General features: G+C 46.0%; 1 protein-coding gene and 1 long non-coding RNA gene across 7 annotated transcripts in view; one reads left to right on the top strand and one right to left on the bottom strand.

Moving 5' to 3' along the window:
• The window catches only part of OSMR (oncostatin M receptor), a 52,901-nt gene extending 36,721 nt beyond the window's left edge, over positions 1-16,180 (bottom strand). The window contains exons 1-2 of one of the 3 annotated variants that reach the window (XM_040495824.1): positions 15,864-16,180; positions 2,009-2,094 (exon numbers count right to left, since the gene is read on the bottom strand). In XM_040495824.1, coding sequence (XP_040351758.1) covers positions 2,009-2,081 — 73 coding nt within the window. In that variant the 5' untranslated portion in view covers positions 2,082-2,094; positions 15,864-16,180. Of the gene's footprint in view, positions 1-2,008; positions 2,095-15,567; positions 15,671-15,863 lie in introns of those variants that run through there. The other 2 variants (XM_040495810.1, XM_040495817.1) reach the window with 2 other exon arrangements.
• Positions 15,525-21,372, top strand: part of LOC121043830 (uncharacterized) — a 235,215-nt gene continuing 229,367 nt past the window's right edge. For all 4 annotated transcript variants that reach the window (XR_005797020.1, XR_005797019.1, XR_005797022.1 and 1 more), the window contains exon 1: positions 15,525-15,626. This is a non-coding gene — a long non-coding RNA (uncharacterized LOC121043830). The remainder of the gene's footprint in view (positions 15,627-21,372) is intronic.

Below are 21,372 nucleotides of genomic sequence, written 5' to 3'. Positions count from 1 at the left end.
ATAGTATAAATACTCCCAGTATATATAGTACCAGTTTACTTCCATAAAAAATCTACGTATTTGCATCTCCATGTTGGTCTGTATATACTTGCACGAGAGAAAAGAAGAAAATACAACCAAATGCTAGAGTCGTGATCTCTGACTGAAGCAGACATAACCCAGGGCTAACTGGAAGTGAGTCTGGGCTCTGTCTCATTGTTCGGGAGAAGCTAGGTCGTCTGAACCGGAGTCTCAGACCCGAGCCTGGCTGGGTCATCGGGTGGGAGATTTAGCAGGTACTTGGCAGATGCAGCAAAAACCGAGACAAGAAATCCAAGCAGTGTAGGTGGGGACAGGAGCAGGAAGCTGGCAGAGCAGGCGAGCTGAGCTGAGAAAGCTGGAAACACAAATAAAGACTGGTGGAGAGAGAAAGAGGTACATGCACGTCTGATCTAAATAAAAGAGGCTGGAAGTGTGTTTTCTTCACCAGAGTTTCCTCTGAGAACAGAGTGTGTTGTAAATGGAAGGCACACAGTCTGTTGTCGTTGGATCAGATAATGAGACTTCACTAGGGAAGTGAGCTGTGCCAAAAGCCTGGAATTAAATGCCTAGGATTTCCTGGAGAGCCTGGAGTGGGGGTGTGGTTCTGTCTGGGAATCAGGGGCTCTAGCTGGGCCTGAACCTTCCTATGGTACGGACCACCCACTCAGTCCAGTTGTGTCACGTTTAGCAAGTAAGATACGGTGAGGGGGACACAGACTACAAATGAGAAGTCCTAATTCTCATCTTTCAGCTCCAGATTATGGGGGATTATCAATAAACTATGAATTTTAAGAAGTCAGAAAAGTAGCATCTTCTCACGTAGCGTGAACCTAAAAGAAACAGACCCAGACCCAAAGAATATCAGAGAACTGAGCTATTATCAGAACAAAATCTCCTTTTTATTTCTAAACATCTTTTCACGGAGTTTTAAAGGAAATAGAAAAATTCTATGGGTATTTCTTGCAAACATCATTTTCATGAATCGATGGAAAGGAACTGTGTGAATAATCACTCAGAGCATGTGCCTGTACTTTGTGTTACGAAGGGAGTATAGCGAATAAACCCAGAATGAGGAAAATGTAAAGCTTTGTAAAATACAGGTGAAAGCAACACAATTTTTTTTTAATGTTTATTTATTTTTGAGAGAGGGAGACAGAGAGAGAGAGAGAGAGAAAAACAGAGAGAGAGACAGAGCATGAGCAGGGAAGGGACAGAGAGAGGAAACACAGAATCCAAACCAGGCTCCAGGCTCTGAGCTGTCAGCACAGAGCCCAACACGGCTCAAGAAGTTGGACGGATGCTTAACTGACTGAACCCCCCAGGCACCCCAACTAATGTTATAAACCAATAGACTCGCTCACGCTTGACTGTCAAGCTAGTTCAAAGTAATATACGAAGTATTTATAAACATCCTACAAGTGTTGAATTCTTACTGACGAGATTTACAAAGTTGGTATTTTGAAAAACCCCTTCATTGGGAGATTAGCTAAGTAACAAACACCATTTCTTCATCCATAAACAGAATTTCTTTACTTAGCATACTGTCTTGCAGCAAAGAGCTGCTCCGTGAATGCAGCTGAAGGACATCACAACTTGTTCTAACCTAGTGGCCAACACTGGGCTAGTGTGCCCCGTCTCCACATGGCAAGGCGCAGAAGGAGTTTCTCTGGCAATGGCCATGTAGAGTGTCTATACCACAAAGTTCTGCCAGATTAGATCCACTCACCAGTGCCTCGATGACCAGTGCACTGACCAGGCAATCAGGGTCACGGTGTGGCTGATTACAATGAGCAATGAAGACCAGGATAGTCAAGACTAAGGAAACCATTACTCCTCACCAATTCCAAGTGATGGAGTGAACGCCTCACCAATTCCAGGTAATTGCCAAAGAAAAGAAGACTTGTTCCACTTTTCTCCAAAGCACCAATTACCTTGGTTTTTTTTTATCTGTTTTTTTTTTTCCTTTACCATTCTTTCCACTTCTTACCTTCACTCTGGTAAGTTTTCAAGGACAGCAATGCCAAGAGGAATGTTGTCTGAAAGGCTGAAAAGAGAGCCATAGGTTCTGGTTTTCTGAAAAAGATAAATTATACACAAGGAAAATTTTATTCAATTTTAGCTCTGAGCAGGTTTCTTTGACCCAATTGTGGTAGACGATGGTACTAAGGGCTCCCACTCTCCCCTCCTCCCTACGTCCACGCCCTTTGTCAGGTGAGTCTGGAGTTCCCCCTGCCCCGCAAAATAAGAGTGTAGTTCCCTGCTCCGTGTGACTTGCCCTGACCCATAATAAAACAGAAGCAGCGGGGTGCCAGCTTGGAGCCTAGACCTCAAAATGCCTTGTGTGATTCTGCTTGCTCTTCTGTGTTCCTTTGGCACGAAAAGAGCACTTCTGGCCTCCCCACCTGGACCCAGGAGGAGAAGGAGCAACACGGGAGGCAGAACTGAGTCACCACGGCTGCTCCCCCAGGGGCCAGCCGAGCTCAGCCAGCAGCCGGCCAACAGCAGCCGATCCCTGGTGCAGGAGCAATGAGTGTTCACAGTGAGCGCGCCGCCGAGGCTGTGTGCCAATAGACAAGTGACCTACCAATTTCTTCAGGCCAAGCGAAGGTTGGTAAAGAAGGGTAAAGCAAGGAAACGAAGTTAAATCTTTAAAAAAAAAAAGGACCATGGTCAGAGAAGAGCTGTATTTGAATTGATTACTTACAGAGGAGTCATCTCCCTCAATAATATTTCACCGAGGAAAAACAAGCACATTCCACCTAGAGAGATAGGCAGTGTCTCATTGTTCAAAATAGTTTCCGGCTTTCCTTGCTTTAGAGGAGGCCTGTTAACGGCAGGTCAAAGAACTGCACTGATTCATCGGGTCCTTTGACCACAGGCCAATCTGAGGGCACAAAGAATGAACCTCGGTGACCTCAAGAAGGCTAACATGTTCTTAATTTATAGTAAGAGTGTTAGTCCGCGGAAGCCTTGAGTTTCACTTTTTTACTTCAAAGTCTGACTCATCGCAGAGAGAGGCAATTAAACAGTTCAGAGCCCATTTTGCCTCTGTCTAGCCACCTGGACTTCATCAAAAGCCAGAAAATCAGTGAACCACATCACCCGTTTTCACTACCCCCAACTAAATGGGAACAGCAGTGAAGACACAAAAAGACTACACCAAACCATTCCATTCTTCTAGGGTAGTCAAATCTGCTTACACACGAGCCCGCCTGCAAACAGAAGCAAAAGTCTGCAAACGACGGCTTTTAGTCACAGTCCTTTAAGCACCACCTTCCACTACTTCTACTTTTGGTGGACGGGTCATGCGTCCCCCTCTAACATCCCTACTTACAACTTCAAACAGGTTCCTGTTACAATTAAATATCAAAGCCAGGGAGAAAACCAAATTCAAGAGAAAATAGTTTCTGCTCAGAGCCAAAGGCAAGGCAAAGGAAAATGCTGGCACGAAGCCTCTGGCGCTCAGTGTGCAACTGAAGCATCCTTCCAGTCCTAGTCTACGGGTACAGGATCTTCCCGTCCCAGCACCGACATCACCTGAGGAACGCAGGGTGCCATGCTGTGAGGAAATCTCATCCCATAAATCGAAGACCAGATGGTTCAGGGAGTGAGGTAGGCTGCCTGATGTTCTCTGTACGAAAGGGCTCTTTGAAGTGTTTTTAGAATTTTGGGGGCGCCTGGGTGGCACAGTCGGTTAAGCGTCCGACTTCAGCCAGGTCACGATCTCGCGGTCCGTGAGTTCGAGCCCCGCGTCAGGCTCTGGGCTGATGGCTCAGAGACTGGAGCCTGTTTCCGATTCTGTGTCTCCCTCTCTCTCTGCCCCTCCCCCGTTCATGCTCTGTCTCTCTCTGTCCCCAAAATAAATAAATTTAAAAAAACCAAAAAAAATAAACGTTGAAGTGTTTTTAGAATTTTGGAGTTCTGGTAAGTCAAACAGTTCACATGTTGCAAAATGTAAACAAATTATAGAGACAGAGAAACTTAAAACCAAAAGTTAGAAGCCACCTACCCATCGAAGGTAACCAGAAATTAAAGAATAAAGTTTTCATGTAACAAAGCCAAAAATATGAGCATTTACAAAGGACTTGTTTCTATGGTCTGATGATCACAGGAAAGTCTTTGAGAAGCACCAGGACGGTCCTGTCTGGAAGTCCCGCCTTCCCCCACCGTCTCACACATGGCAGGTTGTGAATCCGAGGAGGCTGGCTTCAGCAGCCATTCAGATCCACGGTTTTTCCTTTCATCTGTTCTGACGTGCACCGTTTTAGACGTGCTAGACAGGTGGCAAACGGGACACAGCAGTCACTGCCTGCACCTGGGCGAAGTGCTTATTTCCCGTGGTGTGACTGGACAGCCCCCATCCCAACACTTCCAGGCCCCAGACCACGCCAGGACCACTTGCAGAGGGATTACAGGTCCTGGCTGTCGTCTGAATACTCTGGCAAAATCAGTAAAGTTCACCAAAACTTGCAGAGTGACAGTCAGCAGCTGGAAGAACATCCCAGAGACACCGGTGTCAGCCTTTGGGAAACGCCGCACGAACAGTTTTCCCGACGCTTGATGCCGTGCGAACGACACAGACACCCAGGGCTCTGAGTCAGCTGCTCCCAGGCCCCAGGTGACCCTGCACAGCCCATGTGGCCCCCACCCCTCCTCCTCTGTAAACCTGCCTCCAAAGACCCTGTGCCTACTCCGAGGGCACCAGCTCTTGGCTGGTGAGCTCCCCACAACCACAGGGAAGAACCTGGAGGTGACGGGGTGAGTGGCACCCAGACGCTGAGGTGGGAGAGTGCTGGGCTCATTCAAGGAACAGCAGGAGCTCCTGCTGCAGTGAGAGGTGAGAAGCAGGAGGTGAAAACAGAGGGTCCACAGAGGGAGAGCAGACAGGGAAGCATTTTCCCAACTGTGCCTCTACCCTGAGCCAGGTGAGAGCCACTGGGGAGTTTCGGGACAGGAATAGCCTATCTCACTCACCAGAACAGGAAGAGACTGGTGGGGACAGGGGGGGCAGGAGCGGTGGGAGGGACAGCAGTTAGGAAGGTCTGCAGTAGTCCAGGGACAATGGCACTGGCTCAGGCCACGGTCACGGCAGTGGAGGCGGAAACAGCAGTGGAACTCAGGAGAGATCTGACAGACAGAGCTGGCAGGATGTGACAGGGGCTGACAAAGTCAGACGTCACGGGTGGCCCCCAAAATGGCCTGAGCTCTTGGCAGAAGGGAGGCTGCTATCAACAGAGAAGAGACGAACAGATGTAGTGGGCTCTATCGAGGGCTCGGTTTGCAGCTTGCTACATTGGAGATGCTTATGTGACAGCCACGTGAGCTGGCTGGACACACAAAGTGGGGTCCATGGGAGGGGTCCGGGCAGGGGTAGAAATCATCCTCGGTGCATGCATGTGGTACTTAAGCCACAGGACTGGATGATCGCCTGCAGACTCCATACAGACAGAGAAGAGAGGTCAGCACACGAGCTCTGGGGCGCCCTGCGCCCTAGACTGGACCCCTGATGCAGATCAGCGACACTGCAGGATTAGGCCAGGCCTTCCTACGGCACCTGGAGGATAAGGGCTGAGTGTGAGTTGGGCCGGCGAGCCCCTTCCGCGGCAGTCAGTGCTCCGCCTGTTCTCCTAGGGACTGCTGTTCCGGAGAAGCCCACCGTGCCCTCTGGTTCTTCCATCAGGCTTTCTCTTGCCATGTCCGTGGGGAGTATTGCCACTTCCAGTGTCCAGTAAGAAAAGGAAGTCAGGAAGAATTCAGAAAGGCAAAACCACTTTCCTGCCTCACCCACACTACCTAGTTCTTTGCCCAAATCTGTTCTTTATTTCTATTTTTCAGATCTCCATTATTCCCAGCCAGACTATGTGCTGCCTGAGGACAGGCCTGGACCCGAGTCCCCACTGTCTATCATAGTCCCAGGACGTGGTTGTTACCCAGTAAATATCCAGTAAATGAATAAACGTTTGTACTAATTTTCTCACATTCTTTCTTCTTTGCTTTCAATTTTATTTTATTAAGGAGATTCTTTTTCAGGCCCTTCTACTTTTCCTGTTGCCAAACATTGCCTAATTCATAGTCTTTCATTGACATTTCTTCTCTGGGGAGACAAAGGGAGAAAAGAAAAGAAAAATTACCCACTCATTTTGTAGAACTTCTCATTCAAATCTAGTCTCTGTGCAAAACGAAGATGCCTTTGAACGCCCCTCAGTACAAACACTACAGGCACAGCTTTTGCAAAGGGTGTGAGTCTGCCCTTCTTCGCTAGGACTTCTTGTACCGTCATTACTAAAATATTTATTCCTGGGAAGTTTCCTCACCATAAATAATACCCATGAGAAGCAACATGACCAGTCATTTGCTTCCCAAGAACGGGGGTGTGTTGCCAAACTCTTCAGAACTGGCTGGGTGCCCAGTGATGTCATATGCAAATTCTATTTTAAAGAAAGAAGCTGTTCATCCAGGAAGTGTGCTTGGGTGTGTGCTCCCTGTGAAAGAGTTCTGTGCGGCAGCACCAAGAGCTGCATGGCATGTTCCCCACATTTCCCAAGTTCATCTACTTTGTTCTTTTCTTTGAGCACTGCATGGTTTGGGGAGCCCTTTTGAAAGGGCCTCCACCATTATAGCACAGGATGCATTACTTGTAAGGTTTCACTGCAATTCCACCCCCCTTTCCTCCTAAAGTATCCACCACCCAGGGGCACCTGGGTGGCTCAGTCGGTTAAGCGTTGGACTTTTGGCTCAGGTCATGATCTCGCAGTTCATGGGCTCGAGCCCCGCGCTGGACTCTGTGCTGACAGCTCAGAGCCTGGAGCCTGATTTGGATTCTGTGTCTCCCTCTCTCTGCCCCTCGCATGCTCGCACTCTGTCTCTTTCAAAAATAAATAAACATTAAAAAATTAATTAATTAAATAAAATAAAGTATCCACCACCTAGAGGTGGTGCCCAAAGAAAGGTTTAAGCACTCCTTGTCCTCTCTTTAAACCTGCCTGGTTAAGTGTTTCTACTAGTTTTGTAAGATCATCCCTTATTTATGAGACTGAATTGGCTTATGCACAATCACTTTTCTTTTTTTTTTTTCCTTTTCAAAATCTTTTTCATGTTTATTTATTTTTGAGAGAGAGAGAGAGAGGGAGAGAGAGAGAGAGGCAGAGCATGAGCAGGGGAGGGGCAGAGAGAGAGAAAGGGAGACACAGAATCAGAAACAGGCTCCAGGCTCCGAGCTGTCAGTACAGAGCCCGGTGCGGGGCTTGAACTCACAAACTGCAAGATCATGACCTGAGCCAAAGTCGGATGCTTAACCGACTGAGCCACCCAGGTGCCCCTTGCTTTTCTTTTTTAAATCAACATTCAGTTAAAGATTCTTGGAACTTGTGGCTGATTAAAGCTGGATCTTTGAGTGGTAAGTGAAGACAAAGAAAGGAATAGAAAACCTAGATCCAAGGAGTATTCTGGACCTAAAGAAGATGTAGGAATTTAGTACATGCTAACGATATATTTTAAATCACTGGAGACAAGACAGATTATTCCCCAGAATCGTACTGGCACAATAACCTAGACCGTTGTGGGAAAAGGAAGCTGTAATAGTCAAGTGCATGGGCTCTGACATAAGAATGCTGAGGGTCCAATCATTGCTCTGGCACTTAATAACTATATCACTGTGGACATGTTACTTAAATGAAACCCATTAAGTAACTGGGTGGCTCAGTCGGTTAAGCATCCGACGTCAGCTCAGGTCATGATCTCATGGTTCGTGAGTTCGAACCCCGCGTCCAACTCTGCACTCACAGCCTGCAGTCTAGAGCCTGCTTTGATTTTGTCTCCCTTTCTCAATGCCCCTCCCTTGCTTGTGTGCTCTCTCTCAAAAATAAATATTAAAAAAGAAACCAATCAAAAACAGATAAGCTACCCTGTAAAAAAAAAAAACGGACAGATGATATGAATATGTAATTCACGAAAAAACGAAATACCAATAGCCAAAAGAGAATAAAGAAAAACAGGACAATATCATTCTTAATTAAATACATGCAAATTAAAAAAGTAATTGTATATGTCTGTATGTGGGTCTGCATGGTATCCAACTGGCAAAGCCTAAAAAGGTCTTAATACCTAGCATTGATAAGAGTTTGAAGAAGCAGGCATTATTACTCACTGATGGTCAAACAGCACAACTTTGCCAAGGTCATTTGGAAAATACCTATTAGAATTCCAGGGTGCATTCCCTTTGATCCAGAAATTCTATTTCTGGAATTTTGTCCTCTAAATAGTATGCTTGTATATGTGTGTCTGTATACAAAACTGATGTATTTTAAAGAGGGTTCATTGTGGTATTGTTAATATCTAGGAAAAATGAAAACATGAAATGTTTTCCGTGAAGTGTCCAAATGTCCGTGAAAAAGAATCAGAAAATTCAATCGTGGTGCATTTCCACAAAGGAGTACTAGGAAACTGTGAAAAGGATAAGATAGATCTATGTGCTGCCATGGAAGAATATCCAAAAAATACTGAGTGAAAAAGCCCATTTCAGAATAGCATGTGCGCACAAACACCTCTGGAAGACGGGTGTGCGAGTGTGCAACCGTGCCAATCTGCGCTCCCTTTAGAAGGCTCTGCCTCAGGACCGTAGCTGACTGACAGCCTCCGCTGCTGCCCCTTTCCATCCGCTGCACGTTCAAACCCCAGCCCACAGTCCCCGCAGGCTGCTTCCAGCAGATGATCGGGCCAAACTTTTTCTGCTCAACAGGGGACTCCTCCAACAGGCAACATTTGATCTACATCTCCCCACTGGCCTGGGCAAAACATTCTCAGAACTGCATTGTAGGTGGAAGCCCTTCCCTCTCAATCTTCCTTCTTCCCTGTCACCTTGCATGGGATTTGCAGGCTTTCTCTGCCTCTTCCCGCTCCCTTGTCCCTTTATCCCTCACCAGGGCATTTCCCCCAAATCTCTTGCACCTCCATTTCTGCCTTGCTGTCGTCTACTTCAAGGATCCAAACTGGCCCCCAAAGACACACCCAACTAGTAACACTTACAAATTTAGAGCTGGGATGGAGTAAAGGAGGTGAGCAGGATGGAAATTATGGTCAAATCTCTCAAGTTATGTAATTCTGCAACATAAAGCATTCTTTACAACATGTGCGTGTTTTACACATATTTACATATGCAAGTAGTGGCAATTCCATTACTTTCAGATTTGAACCATATATCCCAACAGGGTTAAACCAGTTGACAATAGTTTTTGATTCAAATCCAAACCATACTTGTCAAATAGACCTAAAAAAAGGTGGTGGTGGTTGTTGTTGTTTTTAAGTTTATTTATCTTGAGAGAGAGAAAAGGAGAGAAAGAGAGTGCGAGCAGGGGTGGGGCAGAGAGAGGTGGAGAAAGAGAATCCCAAGCAGGTTCTGTGCTGTTAGCGCGGAGCCCAACAAGGGGCTTAATCCCAAGAACTGTGAGATCATGACCCAAGCCAACAGTCATATGCTTAACTGACTGAGCCACCCAGGGGCCCCAAAAAAGATTGGTATTTTTTAAGTACTGGATCAGCCTACAAGCATGTCGTGTGTTTCTGTACACAAACGTGATCTCTCAGGTCCTGAGAGAATATAGGGGCTTTAAAAATGCATTTTCAATTACAGAAAGTAATCAGTGTCTTGGGTAGAAAAACATACTGCCATTCCCTTCTGACAGACCAGCATACTAAGGAATGTGAAGTGACCTTGCTCAAAGCCCCCCATTGGACAGATGGAGAACAGAAAGAGGTGACCAAGAGATCACATGACATATGAAAAGTTTACTCACATGACAGCATAGCTTCTGTTGACGTACAACATCTACTGTTTGAAACATAATTTGAAATTATGGCTTTTTAGTTGACTTTAGATTTCATACTCAGACTGGATGTATTTTATGTGGCAATCGTCATCTTAAGACAACAGTTTTAAATAATCCAGAGTTGATTGCCTCAGTGATTTCAGATCTAAGACCAGAAATTGGTATTATATTTAGTGCCCTATTAACCCTCTGTCCTTAAAAAAAAGAAGAAAAAGAAAGGAAGGAAGGGAGGGAGGGAAGAAACAACACAACAATAATTTAGTTCAAGTTCTCTTACGTGCAAGTTCTCTAGCATATAATATTAAAAGAAAGCAATTTACAAGTCCTGTCAACCACATTTAATCCAATAGGAAATACTATCACCAGCAGTATGATTTTAAATACCAGTGAAAGATTATATACTCAAAGCGTGGAGGAAGACCCGTAGCACTGACATCACCGAAGAGACTAGAAATGTAAAATCAGCCACACATTAGAGCTACCGAATAAAAATTTGTATTTAAAAAAGAATCCCTAGCGGATGTCACATGCACACCCAAGTTGGAGAAATACTACCATATTCAATAGCTGTTACATATTTTTGTCTCCCAGGATACTACTGATACAGAAAGGAAACATTTACTGGTTCCTTCTACGATGAGGTGCACTGCAGAGGCCATACTAGGATATGAAAGTAAATGTGAAAATGATCCTAGCCAGCACGAAGTGGACCCCAGCTCCCTGCCAGGTGCTGTGCTATGTGATCTGCATGAGTTTATTAACTGAATCTTCACAAGAGTCTTAGGAAAGAAATTCAGTTATCATCCACTTACACAGGTGAGGAAACAAAAGCTCACAAGGTTAAAAGTTAACTTTGACACAGGGCGACATCGTTCTTCCAGAACTTGAAGTCCAGGTGAGTCAGTCCCCAGATCACAGTGCTTTTCCAAACACATTGCTTCCTCCAGAGTTGGAGCTCAGACCAGAATGGACATTAAGGCATAAAGAATTATTAACAATTATAAACCCTTAGAAACCCAAGAAAATCCAAAGAGAAATTCCAACAGGAATTTTTTTTTTTAACTTGGCGAGCTATTTGTAAAGTTTATACAAAAGTGAAAATGACATGGGGCGCCTGGGTGGCTCAGTCGGTTAAGCATCCGACTTCGGCTCGGGTCACGATCTCAGGCTTGTGGGTTCGAGCCCCGCGTCGAGCCCCGTGTTGGGCTCTGTGCTGACAGCTCAGCTCCGGGAGCCTGCTTCCAATTCTGTGTCTCCCCCTCTCTCTGCACCTCCCCTGCTCGTGCTGTGTCTCTCTCTGTCTCTCAAAAAATAAATGTTAAAAAAAATTTTTTTAAAAACTTCTGTGTAGCAAAAGATAGTTAAAAACAAAAGCATTATGAATGGATAAGTAAAAGTGGTGTATGCATACAACAGAACATTATCTATTCTTAAAAAGGAAAAAAAAAATCTGTTACTTGCTACAACATGGATGGTCTTGGGGACATTTTGCTAAGTGAATTAAGTCAGTCACGAAAAGACAAATGCTATACGATTTCTCCAATCCCTGTGAGGTGCCTGGAGTAGTCGAATTCATAGGGACAGAAAGTAGAATGCTGCTTACAGGGGGCTGGGGTCGGGAGAAGTGGGAGTTACTGTTTAATGGGCATAGAGTGTCAGTTTTGCAAGGTGGAAAGAATTCCAAAGATGAACAGTGCCAATGGGTGCACAACAATAAGGGTGTACTTAGTAACACTGACCTGTACACTTAAAAATGATTAAAATGGTAAATTTTATATTATGTATTTTACGACCAAAAAATTGGGGGGTGGGGAGAGAATCACACTAGAAGAAATACTGAAATAATCTACAACAGACAAAGGGTTAAGATCCTGAATAGGTATAGAGCTTCTGCGATTCATAGGAATAGGAAAAAGCAACTCAATAGAAAAATGAGAGGGGCGCCTGGGTGGCTCAGACAGTTAAGCATCTGAGTTTGGCTCAGGTCATGCTCTCACGGTTTGTGAGTTTGAGCCCCATGTCGGGTTCTGTGCTGACAGCTCAGAGCCTGGAGCCTGCTTCGGATTCTGTGTCTCCCTTTCTCTCTGCCTCTCCCATGCTCATGCTCTGTCTCTCTCTCTCAAAAAAATAAACATTTAAAAAAATAGAAGAAAAATGAGCAAAGGACATGAACAGAAGACGCACATGACCATAAATATTAAGAGAAATTAAAGTGCAGTAATAATAAGCAAAATACAAATTAAAATGCCATATTCATTCATTTACCAGATTTGCAAATTTAAATGGAAAAAAAAAGATAATGGCTGATGTTAGGAAGGATGAGGGAAGCAGATTCTCATGCACTAAATTTAAATCAGTACCTGGGGTGGGAGGCAGTGCTATGATTTGAAGAACTGTATCAAGTGAAAAAATGGACAAACCTTTGGACCCTAGAACTCTATTTCACAGATATATTCAGGCTTACACACAAAGATGAGTGCAGGCTTTCCTAAAGTACTGCTGCTAATGTTGAATAATTTGAAATCATCCAAATATCCATCAAGAAGGGAAAAAATGGATAAATTATGTTTCTAATTTAGAATAACATGTACCCTTTAACAAAAGGTTTGTACTGACATGGAAAGATCCCTAAGACCTGGATAATGAAAAAGTAAGCTACACAATATATAGTAAGATCTCATTTACATACATTAAGATATATGTATCTGTACATATTATGCAAATGCACAGAAAACAAAATCATGGAATGGTATTTACCAAATGTAACCATCCCTCTTCTGAGAATAAGAGTGATCATGGTAGTTCCACATTTCATTCCATATACTTCTCTATTTTTTTTTAATTTTGCTTAATTTTTAATGTTTATTTATTTTTGAGAGGAAGAGAGATGGAGCACGAGTGGAGAAGGGGCAGAGAGAGAGGGAGACACAGAATCCGAAGCAGGCTCCAGGCTCCCAGCTGTCAGCACAGAGCTGGACACGGGGCTCGAACCCAAGAACCACAAGATCATGACCTGAGCTGAAGTCAGATGCTTAACCGACTGAGCCACCCAGGCACCCCTACACTTCTCTATTTTTTTGAATAAGAATATAGTCAGTTATTACTTGAGTTGCTTTTAAATTTTTTTTTCAACGTTTTTATTTATTTTTGGGACAGAGAGAGACAGAGCATGAACGGGGGAGGGTCAGAGAGAGAGGGAGACACAGAATCGGAAACAGGTTCCATGCTCTAAGCCATCAGCCCAGAGCCTGACGCAGGGCTCGAACTCACGGACCGCGAGATCGTGACCTGGCTGAAGTCGGACGCTTAACCGACTGCGCCACCCAGGCGCCCCTTGAGTTGCTTTTAAAACATAAAAATGAAATTCGTACAACCTGGAATATATAAATGTTGAAAAGCCAGTACAGTTGATGCTTGAACAATGCCAGTTTAAACTGCATGGGTCCACATACACACAGATTTTTTTCAATAAATACAATACAGAATTGTAAATGTAGTTTCACTTCCTTATGATGTTCTTAAGAACATCTCCCTTTCTCTAACCTACTTCATTGTAAAAACATAGTATACATAACATGCACAATGTGTTAATCAACTGTTTGTGTTATCGGGTCAACAGTAGGCTATTGGCAGTTAAGTTTTGGGGGACACAAAAGTTCTATGTGGATTTTTAGGCACCCCTACCGCCCGCGCTGTTCAAGGGCCAACTGCAGAACTAAAATGAGAAGGGAAGGAAGGCTGTGAAGCCAATAACACAGCTGTTGGGAAAGAAACTCACTTTATGCAGCTACAAAGAAGCCTGCTTGGAGGGAAGGATATTTCTCACAATATTCTATTTGTTTGATTTTTCCCCATTTTACTTTTTTTTTAAATCAAGGAGGACTTCCTTTTCCAGGGGAAAGAGGGCCAAGTCTCCCTGTTCCTGTAATTGAGCAAGATGACACTCAGGAAGATTTCCTTCTACCCGAGCCAACAGTGCCCCAGCCTAGTTCCCACAGGAAAACATCTCCTTCCGCTTGTGGAAGGATATTACCACTGATTTCTCTTTCAAAGCCATAGTTTTCCTGACTCGGTTCCTTTTCTAAGACAAAAGTGCTATAAGAATCATCAGAGACTCTGGCACACCTACATGTGCATCTCTGTAGGTGTTCCTGGCCCTTCAGGTTAAAGAAAGGGGTAGAAGGAGAGACCCAGTGTGTAAGTACTTTCCCCAATGTGGCCTGAGTGGGACACTGTCAAGGTGACCTTTGATACAAAAGGCTCAGACATATTTGCTGGGACAACATGAGGCAGAAGCAGGACCAAGATGTAAGTCACAAGCAGACAAGTTATAGCTGAGAATTAACTTTGTCTGGAATGAAATATTAGGTGGTGAGCTCCCCGGCACTATTAGCTTCTAATAGTACTGAATGCTACCAGGGCAGATACAAATTGAGCACAACCTGAAGATTCTAAACAGGCAGCTGAAGTTGGAGTCCAGTGTTTTTAATAAGCTCCAAGGATTGGGGCCCTTCAGCCTCCAGGGTGCATTTTAAAGCAGCCCCGGAGGGAGACAAAGTAGGACAGTAATGAAGCACCACCCCCAGAACCACTCCAAAAAGAGTCCTAGAGTTTGAGGCACAGCATAGTGGTTATAAGGAGACTCCAAGCCAATTCCTGACTCTCACCTGTTAGCTGTGTGACCACAGACAAGTTACAGAACTTCTCTGGGCCTTGGTTTCCTCACTGATAAAACGAGAATGACAGAGCTATTCCCTCCCTCACTGGTAAAGCTTAAACGAGCTGGCATATGTAAAGTACTCAGAACAGTGCCTGGTCCATCGTATGAACCATTATTATTTTGCAGAGAAGGAAACTGAGGCTGAGGCGATGATTAACTTCACCCCAGTCCCAACGTCAGCTTTAGACTTGGGCATAACACCCAAAGCTTCTTTCCTTCCTGTTCAAATCAAATATACCATCTTTATTTCTATGGGATCCTCTACATGGACCCCCACTTTTACTCCTCTTGAGTTGGAGCATAAGCTCAGTCCCAAAGAGTCTTGGAGCCTGTCGGTTACCAAGTGGCCTTTCTCAGTGGCACCTCAGTGGCACTCAGTGGCGCCTCTCACCGCAGGCAGGCAGGCAGGATGCATGCGTGCATGGCTGGGCTGATGAAAGACAGGCCAAGGACCATCAAGAAAGGACTCATGGTGTCAGGGCCAAAGCCCTGGGCTACGGGATTTCGGAGTCACCGCAGCCAGTTTGTCGCTCTTGGACAAGTTACTGAACCCCTTCATGCAGGGTGGAGGCGGGGGGCGTTTGAGTTTGCAAGTTTCCCGCCGCTTAACCGGCCAGCTCCGCGCCCCCTCCATTCGAGTGGAGGAGGAGGATAGGTGTCTGTCCCGCGCTCCCGCACCACCGCACCCCCGGGATGTCCTCGCTGCACACCGGAGTGAGCGCCGCCCACTTCCAGGTGTAAACAGAGGCCAGCAGGAGGGACACCACCGACAACTCCGAGTGGAGGGAACTTTGGCGGGGGGTGGGGAATACAATTAACTTCCGTGGTGATGTGTTGGGAGAGAAGCAAAGGTGGATTAAAGTGGGAATTTTAATTCAACACACATTCCCGACTACTGAGAAAGAAGCGACGGGACTGTGAACTTCCAAGCAGGGAAGGAAACGCCGCGACGGACCCAGCATTGTGCGCTCTGGAAAGAATTACTCTTTACAAGTTACGCACCAGGCAGGCGGGCCAGAGGCGGGGAGCCCTCAAAGCACCGGCTCGGAGCGGGTCGAACGGTGAGCCAAAGCAAACGCGGGGCGGAGGCGGCGCGGGGCGGGTCAGGCAGGCGGCCGTGCGCTGGACCGCGTCCAGGCGGGCAGACCCCGGGAAGGGGCTTGCAAAGCCGTCCGATCCTTCCGGACGCCGCGCCGGGTCCGCTCGCGGGCAGGGCTGGCGGGGCGCGGGGAAGGCTGCCGCGGGGCGCGGAGGAGAGCGAGCGGGCGGCGGGGTGGCAGGGCGGCGGGGGTACTCACCCCGCGGGCGGGCGGAAGGCTCCAGGCCGGGTCCTGGGCGGCGCGGGGCCGCGGGTGCGGACGCCGGTGTGGACGTGCAGGGGCGGCCCCGCGCCGGGGCTATGAATCAGCTGCGGGGCGAGCGCCGAGGGGCGGGAGTTACGGGAAAGCCGCGGGGGAGGGCAGAGGGCTGAGGACTTTTGCAATTTCCCGTCCTGCTGCGCACTCTTGGCACTCCTGGGACCCACAGGAATTCTCCCCCTTTTGGTCCCGGGGGGGAAGCGGCCGGGACCCTGCGGGAGGCGGCCGGGACCCCGCGGAGGTGCGGCCCCGGGCCTCGGCGGGCGGGCGGGCGGGCGGGGAGCGGTGGGAAAGGAAGTGGGAGAGGCCTGGGAAGGAACAGGGGAACCCACGGCTCCGCGGGAGGCGTCGCGCGCCCAACACTCCTGCCCCGGCCGGCGGGCCCCGCAGCGGCGGGACGCCGAGGCCTGCCGAGGGCCCCGGGACCTGGTGTGACCGCGCGAGGCCACTTGTTATCCCAAGCGAGGGGGCGGAACCCTGGGCTCCCCGGCAGAAAATCTTTGGGCAGAAGACGAGTGCTTCAGCCAAACTTCGGGCTGTGTTTCCACTAGGCGGTCAGAGAGACGAAAAGGTGTTTGGACAGTTAGTCCTAGGACCCTGGCTCTGGTCCGGGTTTTGAAACGCGCCGAGTTTCATCTGTAGCAACAGTCCTGAAGCTTTTGTGTCACAGAAAGCTGTGTCTGCTACAACTTGCTTTTCCTCTTAAAAATGCCATCCAGGGGCGCCTGGGTGGCTCAGTCGGTTAAGCGTCCGACTTCGGCTCAGGTCATGATCTCACGTTCCGTGAGTTCGAGCCCCGCGTCGGGCCCTGTGCTGACAGCTCAGAGTCTGGAGCCTGTTTCAGATTCTGTGTCTCCCTCTCTCTGACCCTCCCCCGTTCATGCTCTGTCTCTCTCTGTCTCAAAAATAAATAAACGTTAAAAAAAAATTAAAAAAAAATGCCATCCACTCTTTGAAATTCACATTTCAAATACTGGGCCTTTGAAATACCTATGGGGCCTCTCTTTATGATGGGACTATGGAGAGCCCCTGTGGTCCTTGGAGCTGTTGTGGAGATCATCCTAACACTGCCCGGTTGGGGAAGGTCAGGGAAGAGACACGACCTCCAGTTGACCCTTGAGCTGCGCTTGGGCAATCTGCGCTTCTCATCCCTTTCCCTGTCCTTGGAAAGTGGGTTCTGCTTGCCTTTTGGGCTCTTAGGGGATGCTCCATGGACATAACCTTGAGATAGTGACATAGTGTTGAGAACACCTGCAGGGTACACGTGACTAAACCTAGTTAAGATCTCTGCATAAACTCTTAAGGTTTGGCAGAGGGGTGCAGGGATGGCTCATCTTGTTACCACTCAAGTCTCCTATGTAAGTTCCCTTTGCTTGTTAGGACTGTACCTAACTACAGGGTCGCTTTGGTGGCTCAGTCAAGCATCTGACTCTTCAGCTCAGCTCAGGTCCTGATCTCAGGGTTGTGAGTTCAAGCCCCACTAGTTGGGACCCACACTGAGCCCTACTTAAAAAAAAAAAAAAAAAAAAAAAAAAAAGATAACATCTACCAGCTTGAGTGGCCAGTGTCTCTCATAGGTCTCTCCCTGCCCTCCAAGTACTGGCCGGTTTCAGATTTCACCTGGGAAGCTCCCAAGAGGGTCTGGGATCCACATGCTGCTTCTGTGACCAGCTAGGACCCAGAGAAGAGAGCAGTGAGGCTCTGGGGTCTGGAGGACTCACCTGGATGCCTGACAGTTTGCAGGATTATTCATGGGGCCTTGCTAGGCCTGTTCTGGTCGGTTTTAGGGACCCTGGGAAGTGTCATGATTGCCAAGGACTGTAGGAGGGGAAGAAACCCAAGAATGATTAAGAAGGATTGCGCATGCATCATATCTTATCTTAGAATCACTTCTTGATTGGGTGGCTCAAAATATTGTCGGAATCAGCCTAAATGTTACTTCTGTGTTTGTGCGCAGTTTTTACTCTTCCCCAGTGGCACCCCAGGGAAAGAATTTTGTTTTAGGCCCAAATACATTTACTGCCTAATAGTGCCACAAAGACCATGGTACAGAGTAAATATTTGATGATAATGAAGAGAAGGTACTTTTGTCTAAATAAACATATGGTCCTTTGCCACACCTCAGTACTTCCGAGTCCATTAGTTTTGCTATCTGCATGGCTCTGGAAACTACCAATCCAGATCCCAAAAGGCTGGAAAAGCTTTCTGATTCTATATTTCAGTGAGTGAGAAAAAAAAAAAAGTTAATTTCTTCTTTACAGAAACTATTCACAATCTCTTAGGAGCAGATGAGATGCCAACTTAAAAAAATACTGTGTGAACATTTCTGCAAAGTGAGTCTTATCTTACTTTGAGCTCCTATTACAAAGGAAGGAAACCAAGTTGCAAAAAATTCCAGGCTGTTGGTTCCATGCTTGGGAGTGCCTGTGAATTTCAAAGCAGGGCCCCATTAGGGGAGGGCAAGGAAAGACCAAAGAAAGAGGAAGACCATTCCAGGTTGGTAGGTAGCAGATTTTATAAGCAAAGGGGCTCATGCACTTGGCTTGTCTTGGGCGGCTACAAGACGAGTAGGTCTCCACACCCGCCAGCCAGAATCTTAAGAGTTAGAAGCCTTGCCTGGGTTCAGTCAGTGTAGAGGCCAGATGATCTCAGTAACACATTGCTCTCTTAAGGCAGTGTCCTTGAAGTGGCCTCACTGTGGGCAGAACATACATTTCAAGGACAGAGAAGGGCTGATAGGAGCCTCTGCTTCCCTAGGTCCAGTTCATGGGTCAACCGGACGTCACGTCTACTCTTTGACCTCCTCCTACAGGTGCCCACATATAATTCATTTATTTTGAGTACCATTCTGATATCTTAAATTTATCCCTTTCTAGAGTCTCGTTGCTATAGCACCTGCAAATTTGTGATCGTACCCTTAGGATGATGTATTAGGTTGAATAGTGTCTTCCAAAAATTCATGTCGAGCCAGAACCTCAGAATATGACCCTATGTGGAAATATTTTTGTAGGTTAAATCAAGTTAAGATGAGGTCCTATTAATCCAATGACTGCTGTTCTTATGGGAAGAGAGAAATTTGGACACAGACAGCCAGAAAGAACACCATGTGAGTACTGACGCAGAGACTGGAGTTATCCTGCCACAGGCCAAAGAGTGCCAAGACTTGGTGGCCACGGCAGAAGATAGGACAAGGGTACACAACACATTCTCACTCTGAGCCCCTAAGAGGGAACTCACCCTGCCAGCACCTTGATTTCAGACGTCTGGGCTCTAGAACTGGGAGAGAACGAGTTGTTCTAAGCCACTAAATTTGTGGTCATTTGTTATAGCTGCCCTAGAAACTGATACATAAGTATGCATGACATACATATCCCAAAGGTTAGTTTGGAAAGTTGGCCTAAACACAGCTGAAATGAGAAAAGATTAAAAAAATACCAAGGGCATATTGAGCCAAGGGCTGAAATACCCTTCCCTGTTGAGCGTTGACAAGATTTGGTTGGGAAAATACGTATTTATTGGGCTCCATTTGACTCTGCTGTTCCCTCTTCCTTCTGATTTCAGTAGCACAACACACTCCACACACCCCCCTTTCCCAGACTTTCTTCCCCGTCACTTTCTCGGGCTTCTTGTGTCCGGGGCTCCATCCTTGACATTCTTCTCTGAATCCAGTCTCCCAAATGAACACATCTGTGCTCCTGAATTCAGTGATCACTTGTGCATCGAGGACCCTGGATCTTTCTTCCTGTTGCAGTAATTTCATCTGAATTCCAGGCCATCTTATTCGTATGTCAAAATCAATTTGTCCAAGTTAAACCCTTGACTTTTCCCCCATGTGATTCTCTTATACTGAGGGAACAGCCCAACCTTTAATTTAGATACTACATTGAAAGGCCTGTGAATGACCTTTGCTCTGTCCTCCCTCATCATCCATCATCCACCAGGTCTCACCTGTGTAACCATCATTGGCGAGGCACCAGGGGGATGTATCCCTACTCTGTCCAACTTCTCAAAGGAAAAATAGTCCCATAACTGTCAGGAACACTATATAGACACTAACATGGGTATAGATATATGAAATAAGCTATGTCAGTTGTGAAATATAATCATGATTCTGTTGTTCAACTACTATAAATATCTAAAATTACATGCTTGGCAGTGTTTGGTAGCCAAACTAATGGAGTTGGAAAGAGCCGGGAATTTTCTGAAGAAAGTAGCTTCATCCGGTAAGCAGTAGATGCGAATTTGTAATTGCCCTCACGGACAAGAATTCTCTATTTGGGGGGCAATATGTCACATTTGATATTTTAAAGATACACTTAAAATTTTTTTAATGTTTATTTATTTTGAGAAAGAACGTAAGCATGAGCAGGGAAGGATTAGAGAGTGAGAGAAGGGAAGCATAAGCAGGCTTCACGCTGTCAGCACAGAGCCCAGTGCGGGGCTCCAACCCACAAACCATGAGATCATGACCTGAGCAGAAATCAAGTCTGATGCCTAACTGACTGAGCCACCTAGGCGCCCCAAAAGATTCACTTTTAGGTCTGAAAGTATGCTGCTGTCATGATGCTGCTTAAGACATGATTGTGGATGATGCCAACATCACTTCTAAGGAAACTCAGTGGAAATTAAAGTGTTCTTTTGTAAATGTATTCCCGTGAAAAACCGAATAGGCCTCCAGAAAAAAATTTTTAATCTACAATATGTCATAAAGTTTGATTAGTTAAGGGACAGCTATCACTTCCAACTTTACATACATAAAATAGAGCCAGCAACGATGAAGCAAGGTGTTGAGTGTTCAAGAACCACATGGAACTTTCACAGTTTATAATTCAGGGGATTATAAGGGGATTCCTTATAATGAATTCCTAATTATGAATCGCTTTCCTTTCAATATCTGCTAAGTGAATTCAGTGAGGGATAACGTTATCCTTAATAGTTCTAAAGGAGTTTTTTTGTTTGAACTACATATTACTTGAAGATTGATGGATGGATTAATTGACCAATTTCACACAATCTACCCTCTCCTGGATATTGTAACGTGTTCACACTGTGTTCTAGAAATCATCAGCAATCAGATAATGGGAGAATTTTTCTTTTTTTCCCATGGGCTTTAGGGAGAATGTTGAATATGTGTTTGTTTCGATATCTGCTTTTATTCTCTTGGCTTGTGTTTATGAGAATTAATAAATATGAGAGCAGTCATTAAGGATAGAACACTAATACGACGGCAGGAGTACTTAGAGAGAATTTGATGGGGATTTTTGGGACTTTCGAAAACTGTTTGCCAGCCTTAATCCAAAATAAGTCTATAGTCACATCTATATTTTGAACAGCATCTCTTACAGACAGTGTGTAGTTGGGACTTTTGAAAAAAAATTCATTCTGGTAGTCTCTACGTTTCAATTTGATAGAGAGTGGTTAGCATATTTACATTTAAGGCATTCATTGA

The sequence above is a fragment of the Herpailurus yagouaroundi genome, unplaced genomic scaffold, assembly GCF_014898765.1.
Source record: "Herpailurus yagouaroundi ecotype Mexico unplaced genomic scaffold, PumYag 29, whole genome shotgun sequence".
NCBI classification, from domain to species: Eukaryota; Metazoa; Chordata; class Mammalia; order Carnivora; family Felidae; genus Herpailurus; species Herpailurus yagouaroundi.
The sequence above is the reverse complement of the archived record's forward strand: the minus strand, read 5'-3'. Positions and strand labels throughout refer to the sequence as shown.